The sequence below is a fragment of the Ahaetulla prasina genome, chromosome 2 (assembly GCF_028640845.1).
Source record: "Ahaetulla prasina isolate Xishuangbanna chromosome 2, ASM2864084v1, whole genome shotgun sequence".
NCBI classification, from domain to species: Eukaryota; Metazoa; Chordata; class Lepidosauria; order Squamata; family Colubridae; genus Ahaetulla; species Ahaetulla prasina.
In genome coordinates, this window is record NC_080540.1 from 188,746,960 (window position 1) to 188,765,519 (window position 18,560).

Below are 18,560 nucleotides of genomic sequence, written 5' to 3' on the forward strand. Positions count from 1 at the left end.
GGCAACTGGAGGCCACTCCCTACCAGAGGAAACTGACATGGCCTTGAAAGTAACCACGGTTGCAAAGCTGCAATGTAAACTTCTCCACAGTTCTCTCCCCCCACAGCAAGCATCAAGCACTATCATGTGACTGGGGGATGGCAGCGCATGATATTTTATGATGGCCGAAAATGCTTTGTGGACCATAAAACACCCTGTCTGAGCATCTTAACTTCAAAATAGCCATTAATCAATTGGTTGTAAGTCAAGGACTACCTCACAGTAGCATTAGTTTCTCCCCATTTCCATTTTTGGATAGAAAAATAAATCAGTGAAACAATAGGACATAAAATCATTCTAACTATAGGGTCTCTTCTGCTTCCCAAAGGAGTGTGAGTTTCTCATTCTTTCCCATTTTATCTGCCATGATTCTAAAGTTCTAAAGTTAAAAAAAAAATACCCACACAAAATAAACCACCATGAATATTAGCAAGATAGCACAAAGTTGATCTGAATGCAAGCCAAAGTTGTGGATTACCAATCTTTTTCTGATTGTAGTTTTCCACGTGGTTAGCATCAGATTAAGCCTAATACAATATATATGGTTGCTCTTAACTTTCAAGTACCTGGTGTAAGGAGACAATTCACCTTTGAAAATATCTCTTTCAGGGAAGCCATGCTTCGACTCCGCTGCCGATTTGCCTGCAAATAGACAAAACTCAAGCTAGTAAAAACAAACTCAACAGAGATCTATAAATATTATAATTAGCATAAGTCAACACAGCTAAATGTTTACAATATAAATATTACAGTCACTCACAGAACAAAGAGTAAAATTCTGACTCACTATTTTTACAATGCCTAATAGAAATTCTGTAGACATATGAAAGACATAACAATATTCGATTGACTTCCGGGTGGCTCCACCTCTTCGCTGAGCCCCTAATTAAAGGGGCTCCGCACTGAACATCGTAAAAGCCAGGAAAAGCCGGCTTTAATCTTTTTCCCTGGATGAAAGGGGAAAGATAAGAGCAGCAGGAAATGTTGGTAGACCTCCCCAGAGGCTTTGTTTTAATTAAGCAGAGCCTCGAAGGGTCGACGGGTCCCATAAATATTCCTGCCCTCCGACTTCAGTGCGTGCCTGCAAAAGCAGGAAAAGAAGAAAGTGTCCATCTCTGCTAATTGTCTTATCTTTATGGATCTCTTTAAGCAGACGGAATGAGTGCCAGCGGACAATTATTGGATTGCAAGTATTTTTGATTTCCTGACTTCTACCTTTTAAAAAAGAGAAACTTTTTTTCCTTTGTTTTAATTGACTCTTAAAGATGGCGCCTGAACGGGAGTGAAAGTGACGAATGGAATTTCAAACAGGCTGTGCAACTAAGAAGATAAGAAATGTTATGTGGATTTTAATGAAGTGAACTGAGCACTCGTATACTTAAAGGGGAAAAGAGAAGTTTCTAGACTTATATTTTGTGAATTTTACTGAAATGGCTACTAAACCACCTAAGACTGGGGGCAGAAGGGTTCTGAACCAGCTTTAGAAGATCTGATTAAAGAGCAAGGGAAAGTGTCTGAAGAAAGGTTTAAGGAGATTATGGATAATAATGAGAAAATAAGAGAAGAAATAAAAGAGAATAATAAAAAAATAAGAGAAGATATCTTGATGGCTTTTCAAGGTTTGGCAAAAAGACTGGAGGTGGTGGAGGAGGAGGTGCAAGAAATTGTTCAGTCAAATCAACAAATAGAAAATAGAATGGGGGGAATGCAAATCAAATTGGATAAAAATGAAGATCAAGTGGTGGTGATGCAGTATAGAATGATGGAAGGAGCTCTGAGAATTAGGGGTTTGAATGAGGAGAAAGGGGAAGATTTAAAAAATTTTTTATCAGAAGCTCTGGCTGAATTTATTGAACTTGATCCACAAGAGGTTGCTTATCAAATTGACAAAATTTATAGAGTTAATTCTTGGATTGCTAGGCAAAAGAAACTTCCTAGAGACATTGTGGTTTATTTTTTGAAAAGAACAGTGAGGAATCAAATTTTGCAAGTTGCTTTTCAGAAAAACTTGAAAATTGGGGAACAGGAGTTGAAGGTTTTGAAAGAGATTCCTCCCAAGATGTTAAGGGATAGAAAGGACTTTACATTTTTTACACAAGAACTTAAGAAATACCAGATTCAATTTAGATGGGAGGTTCCAGTTGGCTTGACAGTGTATTATCAAGGAAGGAGATATCGTATTGACACAGTGCTTAAGGCCAAAGATTTTCTTTCTACAGTGCTGAAATTTGAAATAGAAATAATAGAAAAAAGAATTCAAGAGACTCAAATGGGTGTGGAAGCTGAGGTGATTCCAGTGATGTTACCATCAGAGGAACAACCACAAGAACAAAGACTGACGAGGGGAGCCCTTAAGCGTAAAGAAAAGGAGCAACAAACTCAAAGTAAAGTTCAGGATTCTGCTACAGAAGCGGTGGGAGGAGCATGGTCGAAGGTACGGGAGGACGATCTTCAGTTGATTGCTCAAAGGCTTCAGCAGCCCAGTAATGGCAAATAAAATCTTGACTTGGAATGTCAATGGTTTGAACTCAGCTCAGAAGAGAAGAAAAATATTTCATTATTTGAAACAATTTAAAAATGATGTTATTTGCTTACAAGAAACGCATATTAAATTATCAGATCAAAAGTACCTAATAAACTCAAAGTTAGGTAAACATTTTGTTGCTTCAGCTTTGGAGAAAAAACATGGCATAGTGGTTTATTTGAGAAAAGATATACCAGCCAAGTTAATAGAGGCAGATATTCACGGAAGATATATTGCTATTGAACTTACAATAGAAACAAAAAGGACTCTCTTGCTTGGTATATATGCACCCAATCAGCAACAAGAAAATTTTATAGAATGTTATATGATAAGTTGATCTATGGGATTATAAATCGTATTATATTGGGAGATTGGAATGGAGTAATAGATACACGAAAGGACAAGAGAATTTCTTCCAAGAAGATACCTGCACATGCAAAGCTGCCTAAATCCTTTTTGATATGATAGAAGATTTTGAGTTAAGAGATGTATGGAGACTGGAATTTGGAGGAAAGAGACTATACTTTTTCTCTGATAGGCATCAATCCTTCTCACGTATTGATTTTATTTTAATTTCTAATGATTTGCTTTTTAGGGTGAAGAAAACTAAGATATTTCCAAGATGTTTGTCTGATCATAGTCCTGTTTGGATGGAATTGCAATATGGAAAAGAGGGTAGAAGAACTTGGAGATTAAATGAAAATTTGTTTAGATATCAGGATAATGTAAATCAATGTAAAAAGCAGATGAAAGAATTTTTTGATTATAATTTGAATAATGAAACATCGATAGAAATGGTTTGGGACTCCAGTAAAGCTTTTATGAGAGGTGTATTAATATATCTTAATAATAGACAGAGAAATAAGCAACAAAGACAGCGTAGGTATTTAGAAGAGGAAATTTATAAGAAACAACAATTATTAATACATAATCCACATGATCAAAAACTTAAAGATGCAATAAAGTTACTACAGAATCAATTTAATATGATAATGGCTGATCAGGTGGCAACAAATATACAATATGCCAAACATAATACTTTTGTAATGCAAATAGACCTGGTAGGTGGTTAGCATACACTTTAAGGAAAAGACAAAAACAACGTACTATAGAAAAATAGAATATAAAGGTAAAGAGAGATATCAACAGGATAAAATTAAAAAAGCTTTTTTAGAATATTATACAAATTTATATCTTAAAGATAATATATTGAATAGGGATATTGATAATTATTTGAAGGAATATAAGGTTAAAAATTTAACTTTAGAACAAACGGATGAACTGAATCAGCCTATAACCTCGGAAGAAATTATTTTGGTAATTAAACAATTAAAAATGGGGAAAACTCCTGGTACGGATGGGCTCACAGTTAGTTATTATAGGAATTTACAGGATGAGATGTTAGGTCCACTTAAGGAATTATTTAATCAGATACAACTAGGAGGGGAAATTCCCCCCTCATGCAGAACCTCTTTATTTCATTGATACCAAAAGAGGAACAGGATTGTTCTAAACCTGGGAATTATAGGCCAATCTCACTTTTAAATAATGATTATAAGATTTTTGTTAAAATAATAGCTAATAGATTAATGTTGATTCTGCAGCGAAGAATTCATAATGATCAATCTGGATTTATAAAAGGGAGACAGATGAGGAATAATGTTAGGCAGATTGTTAATTTACTGGAGTACTTAGAAAAGAAAAATTTTATTCCAGCAGCATTTATTTTTCTCGATGCAGAGAAAGCTTTTGATCGATTGCATTGGGATTTTTTATTTAAATTAATAGAAAAGATGCAATTTGGAGATGGTTTTTTAAGAATAATTAGGGCAATTTATGGAGAGCAAACAGCACAGATTATAATCAATGGTAGCTTAACAGAACCTTTTAAGATTGCGAAAGGAACAAGACAGGGATGTCCTTTATCACCATTATTGTTTATTTTAACTCTAGAACCATTATTGGATAAAATACGAGAAGTAAAGGAGATAGAGGAATTAGAGTTAGACAGTATGAATATAAGTTAAGAGCTTTTGCAGATGATTTGGTGATTACTTTAACAAACCCTATAAATTCTAGTAAATCTTTGTTGGAAATAATTGATCAATATGGGAATGTCTCAGGGTTTAAGGTAAATCAGAAAAAGACAAAAGTGATAATAAAAAATATGGCCAGACAACAGAAAGAAAAACTAGAGGAAGTAACAGGATTTGAAATTGTAAAGAAGGTTAAGTACTTAGGGATTTATATTACGTCATCAAATGTGAAATTGTATAAGAATAACTATGAGGTTTTATGGCAAAAAGTTCAGAAGGAGTTGATTGTTTGGAAAAAATTGCAATTATCTTTGCTGGGGAGAATTGCTGCTATTAAAATGAATGTTTTACCTAGATTTTTATTCCTCTTTCAGATGATACCAATAATTAAGAAAGATAAGAATCTTGAGGAATGGCAAGAAGGGAATTAACAAATTTATATGGGAAGGTAAAAAAGCTAGGGTTAAAATGAAAATAATTCAAGATTCTCGGAAAGGGAGGTTTAAAATGCCTAATTTTAAATTATATTATGAAGCAGCTGCTCTCTGCAATAAGTGATTGGTTTAATTTAACAGAGGACAGAATTTTGAATATAGAAGGTTATGATTTGCTATATGGATGGCATGCATATTTAATTTATGACAAAAAGTGGATAAGGCCTTTAAAAATCATGTGCTAAGAAATGCCCTTCTGCGTGTTTGGAAAAATACTCTTATAAACTAAATTATAAGGTTCCTATATGGGCAAGTCCTAGACATACAGTAGAAAATATAAATATAGAACAGAATCAGGAAATGATTACATATAAAGATCTTTTGTATACTGAAAGAGGTAATTTGCAGTTAAAATCTCTGCAAGTATTAAGAGAGGATGGGAAAAATTATACTTGGTTTCAATATGAGCAACTACGTGCTAGATGGAAGGAGATCAGAAAATTGGTATAGAGCAGAACGAGGGAAATTTGGTAAAGCAAATTAGAAATCAGTCTCAGGAGCATATAAAGAGATTGTATAATGTGTTACTTGAAATAGATTCTGAAAGGGACTTGGTAAAGGACTGTATGATAAAGTGGGCACAAAATTTTCAGGAGCCAATATTATTGGAAACGTGGGAAAACATTTGGGTTAGAAATGTTAAATTCACGCAGGCACAGAATCTGAGGAAAACTTTTATAAAATGTTTTAAAGATGGCATCTAGATCCTAAAAAATTATCGTGTATGTATCCAGAAATGCAAGCAAAATGTTGGAGATGTAATTGTGATGACGCTACATATTTTCACATTTGGTGGACTTGTAAGGACATAAAGGCCTTTTGGATAAAAATTTGGTGGATTTTACAAAATGTTTTGAAAAGAAGATAAAGTTCCTGCCGCAATTTTTCTTGTTGGGAATTATTACGGATTGTACAGTAATTGAGACTAAATTGATTTTAAATCTAATAACTGCAGCAAGATTACTAATAGGACAATATTGGAAGAAAAAGAAGTACCAACAATAGAAGAATGGATATTGAAAGTTGCCAATTTGGCTGAGATGGCGAAGATATCAGCCTTTTGAAAGACAATACGCAAGAAAGATACTTAAAGGAATGGAAAAATGGATTGACTATATTCAACGTAGATATCAGACTAAGAGTTATCAGACTGTTTTGAATGATTATGATGTATTATTTTGATTGCTTTTGGGGAAGTTAGGAATTGATGATTGTAGGGTATAATTAAGTTGGGACGAAAATTTTTAGCATATGTTTGTTTTATTTTAACTATACCTTGTGCTCGTTCCGGGAAGTCGGGGGAGGGGTTGCGAAGGAGGGGAGGGGGGGAAAGGGGGGAAAAAATTTTTGTAAAACTTTTTGAATAAAAAAAAAAAAAAAACAATATTCGATTAAATGAAACAATTGATTGGCCAGAAAGGAGGAAACTATGCATGGCCAGATTAACTATCAGAATAAACTGAAATATAAACAATTTCTAAAAAATTATGCCAGAAAGCTATGAGATAATTGGGCATGCAATCCAACAAAGTATTAGTTTTAAAACGTAACATCAAGAGTGGGAGAGGGAGAAGAAAGGTTTTAATTTGAATGAACAGCAGTTAAGTCTGAGCTGAACAAGCTACATTGGTCAAATTATGGTAGTAAACTCCATCAATTTAAATTTGATTCAAATTTGCTTCTACAAACTAACATTTAAACTATCCTTTTCCAACTAGCATTCTCCAGATGTGTTCAAAATAACTCTGACAATTCCAAGCCAGTCCAAAATTATTGAATTTCATTAAGCTAACTGTAACAATGCAGTAAGAAATGTAGGGGGTTTACATTGAAAACAGATACTTCGAATCTTTCCTTCTTACTTTGTCAGAGGAAAAGTAAAACAGAGGAAATACATGGAAACATTACATTCCCATTAGTCCAATATAAAAACTACACTGTCATAAAATTATATCTCAGATTAATTGTGAACATTACAGAACTCTCTAATCAAGGAAATGGTCAATGGCTGGAACAGCTGTAAAATTAAAATATAATGCCTAGTTTGTTTTCTATTAGCAAAGATATTGAACATTAAGATAAAAGTAATAACGTACATTTGTCTCATCTGTCTAGCCTTTAAATAAAATCAATTTTTTTCAAATGATTGAAAAAAATTGGATTAATGAAATCCTTTCATATTCAATGCTCACTTCAAGTTATTTTAGTAGTATTTAACTGCTTTAACTGCTTTTTTGAAGGGACTGTAATGTAGCCAACATTTTACTATTCTCCCCACTTTTTTCCCCTTGTATACAAGGAGAATATTACTAACCTATAATGGCTTTTTACCCCAGTTCTCCCATTCCTGCAGTTTATTTTTCACCTTAATATAGTCCAGGGCTGTGATTTGAGAAGCAATTGCAAGGTTCAAACGAGTCTCCAAATTCTGGAAAACAAAGACATTACAGTAAGTATTCCATATAGAATGAAAATCAAAAGCAAAGTAGAACTGTTGTTGAATAGACAAGGAAAGCTGTAAAGCAGTGTAGTGAACAATCTTGCTCTTATTTCCCTACCTTAAATCCTGCCTGACAGAGCCCACCTCTTTTCCGTGCACATTTTGCTCGCTTCCTCCCCACCTTAGTCAACTGGATTTTAACTGAATTTTAAATTTATGATCTTTATTGTTTTAATGTTTTATACTGAATAACTGTAAGCTGTCAAGTGTCATCTTAGCAAGATGGGTGGCAGAGATATTTAATAAATAAACGTCTAAAGGCTACCATGAGAACACTGTTTAAAATAACATGCATTTTTGGAAAAGATTTTCTGAAAAATAAATTCTCTTCTACTTACACTGGTCACTTAGGAAGCCCCAAGAATAAGCAAGTGAACAAGCAAACACCCCACTTTTTTGTAAACAAAGTCCCTGCTGATGCTTCAAATCAATCAATGTCACACTTAACAAAGGAAGGCAACAGATTAGTGAGGTCTAGTGGATCTGGAGCCTTGATATAGGGGGAGGTCCAAGACTGACTGTACTGTGGGTTCTAAGAATTATACATTCCTTGAATAAAATCATCCTGAGGCCAAAGAGACCTTCATGCATAGGTTTAGAAGTTTCCCAATTTCCCAATCATATTGCTAACTACATCTTAAAATCAATCTGAACAGCAACTGGAATGGTATCTAATGTGAGGTAAAGGTTTCCCTGTCAGTCATGGCTGATGGTGCTCATCTTCTTCTTGGCTGAGGGAGCCAGTATTGTCTGAAGACCATAGAATTTCCATAGTCATGTGGCCAGCATAGCTATATGCCAGAGGCGCACAGAATACTGTTATCTTCCCATCGAAGTTATCCCTCACATTTGCATGGTTTAGAACTGCAACCCTATTGCATGGAGCTCAGGTTTCGAACTCAGGCTGCCAGCTCTCCAGCTGACAAGTTCAGTGTGTTTAACCACTGAGCCATCATGCCCCAAGCTAGTATGAGGATACATTGCAATACTGATATAGGCATTTCATATATAGACAGGAACCAGCAACCCAACCACAAATTCTTGTGAATACAAAAAGCAGAAAATGCAGACCGTTGACATGATTTGTTAAAAATACCAACTCATACAGTGACCCCAACCACCATTTACCATTTGTTCAAACTGATTGTTGAAGTCAGGCTGCAGGAAATCTCTCATTTCACTGAGAATGCAGATTACATGAGCCACGCGAACCTCTTCTATCTCTGGCAAAGATACTTCAACTATTGAGGCTCCTAAGTCCACTAGGAACTCCACTGCTGAACATACATTGATAGCAGGAAGAAGAAGAAAAATAAACTTCACTTTTAAATAAATCTCGAGAGGCCACGATTCTAAATTCATATTTAAAAACAATTTTTGTGGTATAATCCAATCCAAATCCACTTTTATGAAGCCATTATATTGTACTTTGATATCAACAATGATGCAAAAATGTAAAAACTAATATAGAAAATTCCATACAATTCCTCATTGACCATCCTAAAACTGTCCAAACAAAACACATCCAAGCAAAATGCACAATTGCAAAATCATGCTTCTGGTTCCCTTAATCCATCCTTTGCATCTTAATTAGCTTTTGTCCACGAATATAAAATATATACATGATACCCTACTGGATGATACTAGCAATTCATGGCATCAGTTTATATATACTCAATGAATTTTTGTTTGCTAAAAAGAGGTCTGTTTTTTTGTAGTTCATGGATGACTGGTCCATGGTGCTGGCAAGAAGTAAACCTATAAATTAGAAGTCTCCAATCTTTCCCATAAATACGGAAAATCCATGATCACCACCTTGCACTGTTTAAATTAATCAATGGCACTGCAAGGAGAAAATGCTTATTCATTCCCTTTACATATCTGCTTGAAGAAAATTACCTCCAAAGTTTCTTTTGCTCTACAAGGAAGAGATTCCAAATTCAAATTTGATCTGGAAGATCAAAAATTGCATTGAGAATGGAGACTTGCTAACATACCAAAACATAGCTATCGTGGCTGCATTTCACTTCAAAAATGAATAGGTAATTCCAATCACCTCACCTTTGATGCAGCACATATTTTCCTCCTGCAACCTGAACTCACCGGGCTACTTTTAGTGTGCTATCATCCCAGCCTCCTTTTCACTCACCTGTATTAATGATCTTGTTTTATCATGATAAATAATAATAGTGAAAGATCAAAATATGCACATATTTCTCTTTACATTACATTTTCTCACAGTACAGCTTCTGAAACACTTTCACTCCTCAAAAACTCATGCAGTGATTTGGAAATTGCAAGGCAGTTTTGATCTTCAAGATGTATAAGCAAGAGATACTAAGCAGGCCAGGATACAACACTAATTAGCAAAAAACAATGATCATTTGCACATTACCTTTTTGACAGACAGCTAAGATTTCAGTATCACATGCCTAGCACATAAGACAAAACAAAATGTACTTAGTGTCTTCCCTCATTTTTCCAGAATCATTGCAAGACATTACTTCCCATGTTTTTCACCATTTCACATAATTACGACACAACTCTTTGTTCTATTGCAAACATGTCTCAAAACTGATAAAAGGATCACAGTTTGCCCCCAAAATATTATTGGTTTACTATGTATAAAAATCGTAATGCAGAAAAAATAGAAAGACAAACCTTAAAGAAACTCCAATCAATTCCCAATTTTAAACCATTCAGATCAGTGTTGACATTTTCTGAGAAGGATGGTTCAGGTTGGTGCAATCCTGTAATGGATTTAAAGTAAGAAAGACACAGACATTTCATATAATTTTTTTAAAAAACTTTCCTTGCATTTCAAATGAATAAGTAGCAATACGCACCATATGGATACTGTAAATCTGACCCAGCCAAGGTAGCATAAGCAATAGCAGCATCTGCCACTGAAGTGCAGAGAGGACCTGGCAAAATTTTAAAAAACAGGTTATTCCCTTTTCTAGCAGTCTTATATTTTCCAATCATTTCTGAATTTAAGAGAACTTTATAGGCCCTTAGATTGTGGGAGAAAGCAGAATAAGTGTTAAAACATGGTTGTCTGTTTTGGAATGTGAAATAACGGCGTACTCTACCAGGCAACTTACTATGGAGGGTATTTCTGATGTGATGCAATAGCAACATCCAAGAATAATTCTTCCTTTTGACCAAGAACAGTAATAAAAATCAAACAGACTTTCTTTTTAAATAATTACAGTAGCACTTCATTCTTTACCATCTTCAAAGTTTACTATTCCAATAATGCAGCAAACTGATCTTCTGAAAGGGTTCTTAGCATACATTACATCTCAATCTTTTTTTCAGTATCAGTTATCAAACACTCAGGCAGTTTCCAAAGATTACATGCATTCCTCCTCATGTCTCCCATCCGATAATGATAAAAACATATTGTCAGGACATTGTTATTTGGCTAACTAGTTGGCCAGGCAATATATAAACTAACTATGTAAGTTTGTAGAAAGGCATGATATTGCTTTAAGGCTGTGCTGCATCATGCAAGCATCCTGATTGGTTGAGCACTGTAGCCAATGTATAAAAGGACTACTAAATTATGGCTTGTGGGGAATCTACAGGGACGCTACAGCATTGTAACCTAATGACATGCTGCAACTGTATATTTGAACTTTATGATCGTTGCTTGATCATGGCTAGTTACTGATTCCTCAAGATACTGACTGTTGTGAATTGAACTGTGTTTTGCCAAATTGAAAGAAGACTTTGTTTGTTGTGCAAGTCTATGTTGGTAAGAAGTCTTGATATTTGTAACATCCCTGACTGGCTTTATATGTGTATGACCTGAATTGTTTTTGGACTATGACTTTGCCTTTTCCCTAAAAGTAAAGGAATATCAAACCCCAGTTTGTCTGCAAGTGACTGTTATTGTATACAACCAGTCTCAGTCATTTTCATGTGTAGGGTACTCTGCTCAACAGTACACAATCTTGGTTGTGAACCCAGATTACCCTTAACAGATATTGTTGTTATGGAAGATAAAGAGATAAAGTATGTAATTGGAAGGAAGGAAATCACTAGCTTTTATTTTTTTCCTAGGAAGGGATGATTTTGTGCAGTCATACACAACATCTTCACTGATGCTTTGGAAAAGGCTAGTTACTAGGGAAAGACATTGTTTACATAGCAGGGGGAGCAACCAATGGAGTTATGAGGATATTTCTGATTTCTGCTGTTATCAGACAAAATAAGAAGTAAATCAGCTCAACTGCCCAAGGAAGAGCTAGATCAAGAGGTTTGGTGATGATACAGGTTCAACACCAATGGCCAATGTAGAAATTGTGATTTTGAAAAAATGAAGCATCTTGGAAAAGACATACCAGGACCTACTGTACAAGTTTTATGCTGCCTATCATGCATTCATTCCCAATGTTTTCTCATATACAACTCAAGTTTGAAGCACACTTATACTGTTGCAACTATTATCACTTCTCAGCTTGCCAATAAACTAGGGGGGAGGGAAGGGGGAAATGGAATGTAGTCTCCAGACATCAAGAAGACAAACCTTGAGAGCCAAGGACACTTCACCAGGTGACTAAAATCCTTAGAAACACTTTCTCATAACAATTCAACAACATTTAATTGGACAATGTACCCTGCAGTAATGGGGGAAGGAGAAGTCTATACATTAACTATACGGGATTGTGCGGGAATTAACTAGAGCTGGTTTTGCCTTAATCTATACTGAATCAAAGTTTTGCCAGAAGAGATTGGTTTGTCATGACTATGCTTGGTTGGGTTCATCAGTCAGAACTTTGACAGCAAACCAGCTATGCATTAGAAGTAAATCAGCTCAACTGCCCAAGGAAGAGCTAGATCAAGAGGTTTGGTGATGATACAGGTTCAACACCAATGGCCAATGTAGAAATTGTGATTTTGAAAAAATGAAGCATCTTGGAAAAGACATACCAGGACCTACTGTACAAGTTTTATGCTGCCTATCATGCATTCATTCCCAATGTTTTCTCATATACAACTCAAGTTTGAAGCACACTTATACTGTTGCAACTATTATCACTTCTCAGCTTGCCAATAAACTAGGGGGGAGGGAAGGGGGAAATGGAATGTAGTCTCCAGACATCAAGAAGACAAACCTTGAGAGCCAAGGACACTTCACCAGGTGACTAAAATCCTTAGAAACACTTTCTCATAACAATTCAACAACATTTAATTGGACAATGTACCCTGCAGTAATGGGGGAAGGAGAAGTCTATACATTAACTATACGGGATTGTGCGGGAATTAACTAGAGCTGGTTTTGCCTTAATCTATACTGAATCAAAGTTTTGCCAGAAGAGATTGGTTTGTCATGACTATGCTTGGTTGGGTTCATCAGTCAGAACTTTGACAGCAAACCAGCTATGCATTAGAAGTAAATCCAACCAAGGATTCCTGGGCTACTACAGCCTGTCTGATAACCTCCAGAAGAGCTGTGAAGAACCAGGAGAAGATGTCCAGGGCAGATCAAAAGAAGAGCAGACGCCAAGTTTGGGACAGGGCAAACAGAAGACTGCCAGCCACGTGGACTTTGGCACCAAAATGCTGGTGACCCATGTGAAGGAACGAGCAGAGAAGACCAAGCAACCAGCAACATGGGACGAGACTGGAGGGCACCACCAGGTGGGAGAGGAACTATGGTGGGCTGTGATGCTGAAGGCGTCTGAAGCCGAATTCCCACTCCTTCCTCCGGGAGTGGTGTTTACCCAGGGCCTGAGATGGAAGGGGAAGAGAACATTGGAGTGGGAAGAACCGGTGGAGTGGAGGTATCTGGCCACAGCCCATCAGTTGAACGTCTCAGAGAGAGGTTCATTGAAATGGAAATGCGGGGTGGAGAACTGGTACAGTGAATCAGCCAAAAAACCCCTCTGGGTCCAGTCAATCCTCAGCAACTCTCCCAACCCCGCTGCCTCAGCCCTGGCCGAGAATGAGGGGGGGCAGCAGCCCTGAGCCAAACCAGCCTCAGACGAACTGCTGCACTGCAGCAGGGACTGGCCATGGGACAAGGCGCGACTGGACCCCAGTCACGCCGAGTGACGGCTCAGCTACACGGGCTGCCAGCCAGCCTAAAGTGCAAGTGGTGCCCGCAGGAGCCCAACCCTGGCCTTTCCCTTACAGAGCAGGGTGTCCACTGGAGTATTGGGGTATCCCCGGCTCCATGGAGCCCCTGCCGATCAAGGTTACATTCATTGGGAGAATCAAGTGTGGGCTCACCTGGACCATTATGGACTAGTGTATTTCAACAATGTGGCTTGCGTGAACGCTATCATGGCAAATCTGGAAGGAGAGGCAGCGGAATGAGTTACAAGGGTCATGTCTGCAGTCTTGGCAGGATTAGTTTGAGATGTATTCCCTGAATCTCAAGGAGCTACCTTCAGATGTTCCTGTGAGGTATTTCCAGTTCCTGTCATATGTAGATTTATACCTGTAATGATGGTACATTGGGGGTTCTTTTACTTATGACTAAAACTACTTGAAACATGGTGTCAGAAGTCTGAATCCATGTCTTCTGGATACATTTGAAGCATACTCCTGATAGCTAAGCAGTGGAAGTATGGCAGCTGCTAACAGTACCTCTGCCTATGAAGGCTATGAAGGTGAGTGGAGACTGCAACAGCAATTGGAATAAGTTCAGGGCAGAGTTCAAAGATTATGCCTTAGCTACAGGCTTGGATGAGAAGTCGGCAGCTGTTCAAGCTGCCACATTAAGGAGATTGATGGGCAGTGAATGCCTCCATATCTACAGACACAACTTAACCCTTTCTGTGGAGCAAGAAAGAGATACCAAAGTTATCCTAGACGCTTTAGAGATTTATTTCAGATCTCTCAAAACTGCTATTTTTGAAAGATATATTTGGCAGCTGCAAGCAAGAAGGTGAAACTATAGATAATTTTGCTACATGCTTAAAAGAAAAAGCTGCCGTTGTGAATATGGCCCCTTAAGGGATGAGCTCATTCAAGACAAAATAGTTTTGGGCGTTACTAGTGAAAGCACACGCCACCGCCACCGACTCTTGAGGGAGCATAATTTAAGCCTACAAGCAGCAATTGAGATGTGTCGGACTATAGAACTTACTGACAAACGGCTGAGAGTCCTAGAGTGGGGTAAGGATTGTGTTAATACAATCTCTAAACAACAGCCAAGTATGATGAATTATCAATACAAATACCAGCATAAAAGGCAGTTTTATAATTCATCTGTAAACAATCAAGTAGCATGCAAATATTGCGGCACTGTACATATGCAAGAGAGAGAACAGTGCCCAGCATATGGGAAAATCTGCAGAGCATGTGGGAGGCTAAATCACTTTGCAGGAGTGTGTCAGGCACGGAAAAGGGAAGTGAGGAAGCTGCATACAATTGAGCAAACATCAGACCCGGAGAATGCATCTCAAGAGGATGCATCCTTGTTTATCACTGATGCAGTTTATAGGAAAGAATGTATCGGCACAATACACTCCAAGGGCAAAAAATAGTTTGTGAATCTCAGGTTTAATAACATAATTCAACCTTGCCAACTGGACTCAGGTGCAACCTGTGATGTTATGAGTCTAAAGAACAAAATGAAACTGGCATCCGAGATATTTCTTCAGCCTAGCAATACTAAATTGAAGTTATATTCAGGAGAATTAATGAACTCACTGAGCCTATTTCAAACAGAATGCAGCATATTTTGAGATATTTATAAACTTGAATTTGAGATTGTGGAAGCTGATCAGAAACCATTATTGTCAGGATCAACATGTGAGCTCTTGGGGTTGATGCAGTTTACCATACCAGCTGAGCTACACAATGTTGTGAGTTACCCCCTAAATCTCTGGTGGGGCCATTGACAAAACATCCTCCAAGTATACCAGGAAGTGTTTGAGGGCCCCATAGTATCTGTTCCAGGAGAGGTTCATTTTGAACTTGACCCTGCTATCTCCCCAGTACAAAGTGCACCACATAATGTGCCTATACCTATTAAGTAGCAGGTTAAAGCAAAACTGGATAAATATGAGGCGGAAGGACATATTATGTCAGTAACTGAGCCCACTGACTGGATAAGAAACATGGTTGTTATTCAGAGGCCGGAGAAGATTAGAATTTGCATTGATCCCATTTTTCTGAATATGGCCCTGAAACGGTTACATTATTTAATTCCAACGCTTAATGACGTTTTGGACAAGCTACCCAAAGCAGGGGTTTTTAAGCTTGTTGATGCTAGAGATGCCTTCTTACAGTGTAAACTGGATGAAATGAGTAACTACATGACTATGTTCTGGACCCCATGGGGTAGAGGTGGCTTAAATTACCCTTTGGAATTTTGGTAGCACCAGCGAAAGCAGCACGAATTACTGAGCGGGTTTGGTGGAATTGAGCCAATAGCTGATGACATTCTTATAGTTGGCTGTGGTGAAACAGATGAAGAAGCTGAGCATGATCATGATGAGAAGCTAATAGCACTATTAGATTGGTGTAGGCAGGTGAGGTTAAGGCTCAGTGTAAAGAAGTTGCAATTTAAGGTGCACGAAGTCCGCTTCCATGGGCATATTTTGTCCTCACAAGGTTTAAAAGCTGATCCAGATAAGATTAGAGCCATTGTGGAGATGCCACCGCCTGCTGATGTTAAATCAGTGCAGAGATTTATCGGATTTGTTAAGGTGTTTGTATGTAGGTCTTACTTATATAAAGGTGTTTGTATGTAGGTCTTACTTATATAAAGTAAGAAGTTTATATTCACAGTAAAATATATACATTTTTATAATATATTTATAATTAGAGGTACATTTATATTTATTATTATATTATTAAGTAATAAGTGTATACATTTATTTTTTCTTTTGCATCTTTATATATAAGTAAAGCTATACATAGTCTTAAGCAACTATATAGAATATAGAAAATAAGGATTTAAGAAATATAGTAAAATACATTCTCTTTTAAATTTACAGATCTATAGCTATACCCGCAGTGATATTTAGGAAATTAATACTAACATTGTATAGATTAAGCTTAAAAACTATATAATGGTGGAGATTTGAGGGGGGGGAAAAAGAAAAAAGAAAAGAAACATCTTTATAGCTAATACATTTAATATGTCCAGAACTAACATGTTATATGATATTTTGAAAAAACTTATTTCGGATAGGAAAAATGACAAGCACATGCACAACAGTAACCAAAATAAGTAAGAAAATGGCCCCAAATCTCGCATCTAATACATCTTCGCCAGCATATCAACATTCAATAGAAAGTATGCTTGGAACGGATAAAGCAGACTCAACATCAAATATACAAAGCATCCAAATTCCGTTACCGGGGTGAAATCTAACTTTTTTTGCTACTGGGTGTGGGTGTGGCTTGGTGGGCATGGCTTGGTGGGGGGGTGTCATTTGACTAGGTGGGCGTGGCTATGTAACCATGTGACTGGGGGATCAAAAGACAGAAACTCACTAACAATGTCCTGCTGGAGCAGGGTTGGACTAGATGACCTCCAAGTCCCTTCCAGCCCTGGATTATCCTCTGAAGCTGTGTCTAGTGCCAGGTTTGTACTCCTTCCTTCCTCTCCTCTTTCCTCCCTTCTCTGCCTCCCTCCCTCCTTTCTTTCTCTCTCTTTCTCTCTCAAAAATGAAAAAAAACCCACACCTCCCCCCGTTTTTTGCCTAGCAGGCTCTAGGAAAGACTACTGGGAGCAAAAACCCCACCCCAATCTCCATAAAAAAAAGGCTCCGATGATTGCGCGCCACAACTGTGGTCCTCAGAGCCTTTTTTTACCTTTTAAAAGCAAGAAATAAAAACACCCAGGTGGGTGGAGCTTTGCCCCACCATCGCTACCAGATCGCCCAACTACCGGCCATGATCGCTACCGGATCACGCGATCCAGTCCGATCCAGGTGCATTTCACCCCTGCACATTACTGATGATACAAGAGGCAATGACTAAAACACAAGAAGCCATTGCAAACAATCACAAAGAGACAAAAAAGAATCACGAAGACCTTAAATCCGACATAGGAGAAATGCAAGAAGATATTAAAAAATGAATGATAAAATAGGAAAAATCCAACAAAACATCTTCAAAAATGGTCACAAATAGAACAAACAGATAAAAAAATAGAAACATTGGAACAAAAATATATGACAACTAACAGAGACTGGAGAAAGCATCCTTCTACTTCAGATTTCAAAACATTATGGAAAATAAAGGAGAAGATTTAGGGGAGATTATGTCAGAAATCTTAGCAGAGGCAGTACAGAGACTAATAAGATATATGGAGAGACATCGACAAAGTGTGCAGAGAACACACAACTTATGCACGAGAGCACAAACTGCCGAAAGAAGTACATGTTAGATTTACAGAAAAAATGATGAAAGATGAAATATATACAAAAATGAGGGAAGAATTGATATTCTGTAAAGGAAAGGAAATAATAACCTTTAAACAAATCCCGAGATGAGTGAAAGACCGGAAAAAAAATTATCAATTCCTGACATCACAATTAAATGACATCACAAATATGTCATGTTTCGATGGCTAATACCAGAAGGTATCCTGATCTCCTGGCAGGAGAAAAAAATCAAGATAGATACACTAGATAAGGCTCAAGAATTTTTTGAACATCATTTTGCATTAGAAGAAGAACAAGAGAGGAGAGATGAAGTTGAGAGCAAGAGCCAGGAAGAATACCAAACAGAGGAGAATGACGGGGAACAAGAAGAAAAGACGAAACAGAAAAAGGAACGAATAGAGAGAAAAGGATCAAGAGGAAAAATACAAAGAGAAACAAGAAATACAAGAAGATTAAGAACAACAAACAAATAAGAAAGAATATGGAGGAAGAAGTAAAAATGATCTCAATAAATGGTTTAAATTCACCAGCTAAGAAAATTCAGACATTCACAAAACTACAAAAATTAGATATGGGCATTATAAATTTACAGGAAGTATACATCAAGAA

General features: G+C 37.1%; 1 protein-coding gene across 3 annotated transcripts in view; it reads right to left on the reverse strand.

The window, feature by feature from the left end:
- LOC131189635 (uncharacterized) overlaps positions 1 to 18,560 on the reverse strand; it is a 51,601-nt gene that overhangs the window by 10,785 nt on the left and 22,256 nt on the right. For 2 of the 3 annotated variants that reach the window (XM_058165853.1, XM_058165852.1), the window contains exons 11-16: positions 10,440 to 10,517; positions 10,255 to 10,343; positions 9,989 to 10,025; positions 8,722 to 8,870; positions 7,459 to 7,521; positions 606 to 681 (exon numbers count right to left, since the gene is read on the reverse strand). In XM_058165853.1, the coding sequence (XP_058021836.1) occupies positions 606 to 681; positions 7,459 to 7,521; positions 8,722 to 8,870; positions 9,989 to 10,025; positions 10,255 to 10,343; positions 10,440 to 10,517 (492 nt within the window). Of the gene's footprint in view, positions 1 to 605; positions 682 to 7,407; positions 7,522 to 8,721; positions 8,871 to 9,988; positions 10,026 to 10,254; positions 10,344 to 10,439; positions 10,518 to 18,560 lie in introns of all 3 variants that reach the window. The other variant, XR_009153091.1, reaches the window with a different exon arrangement.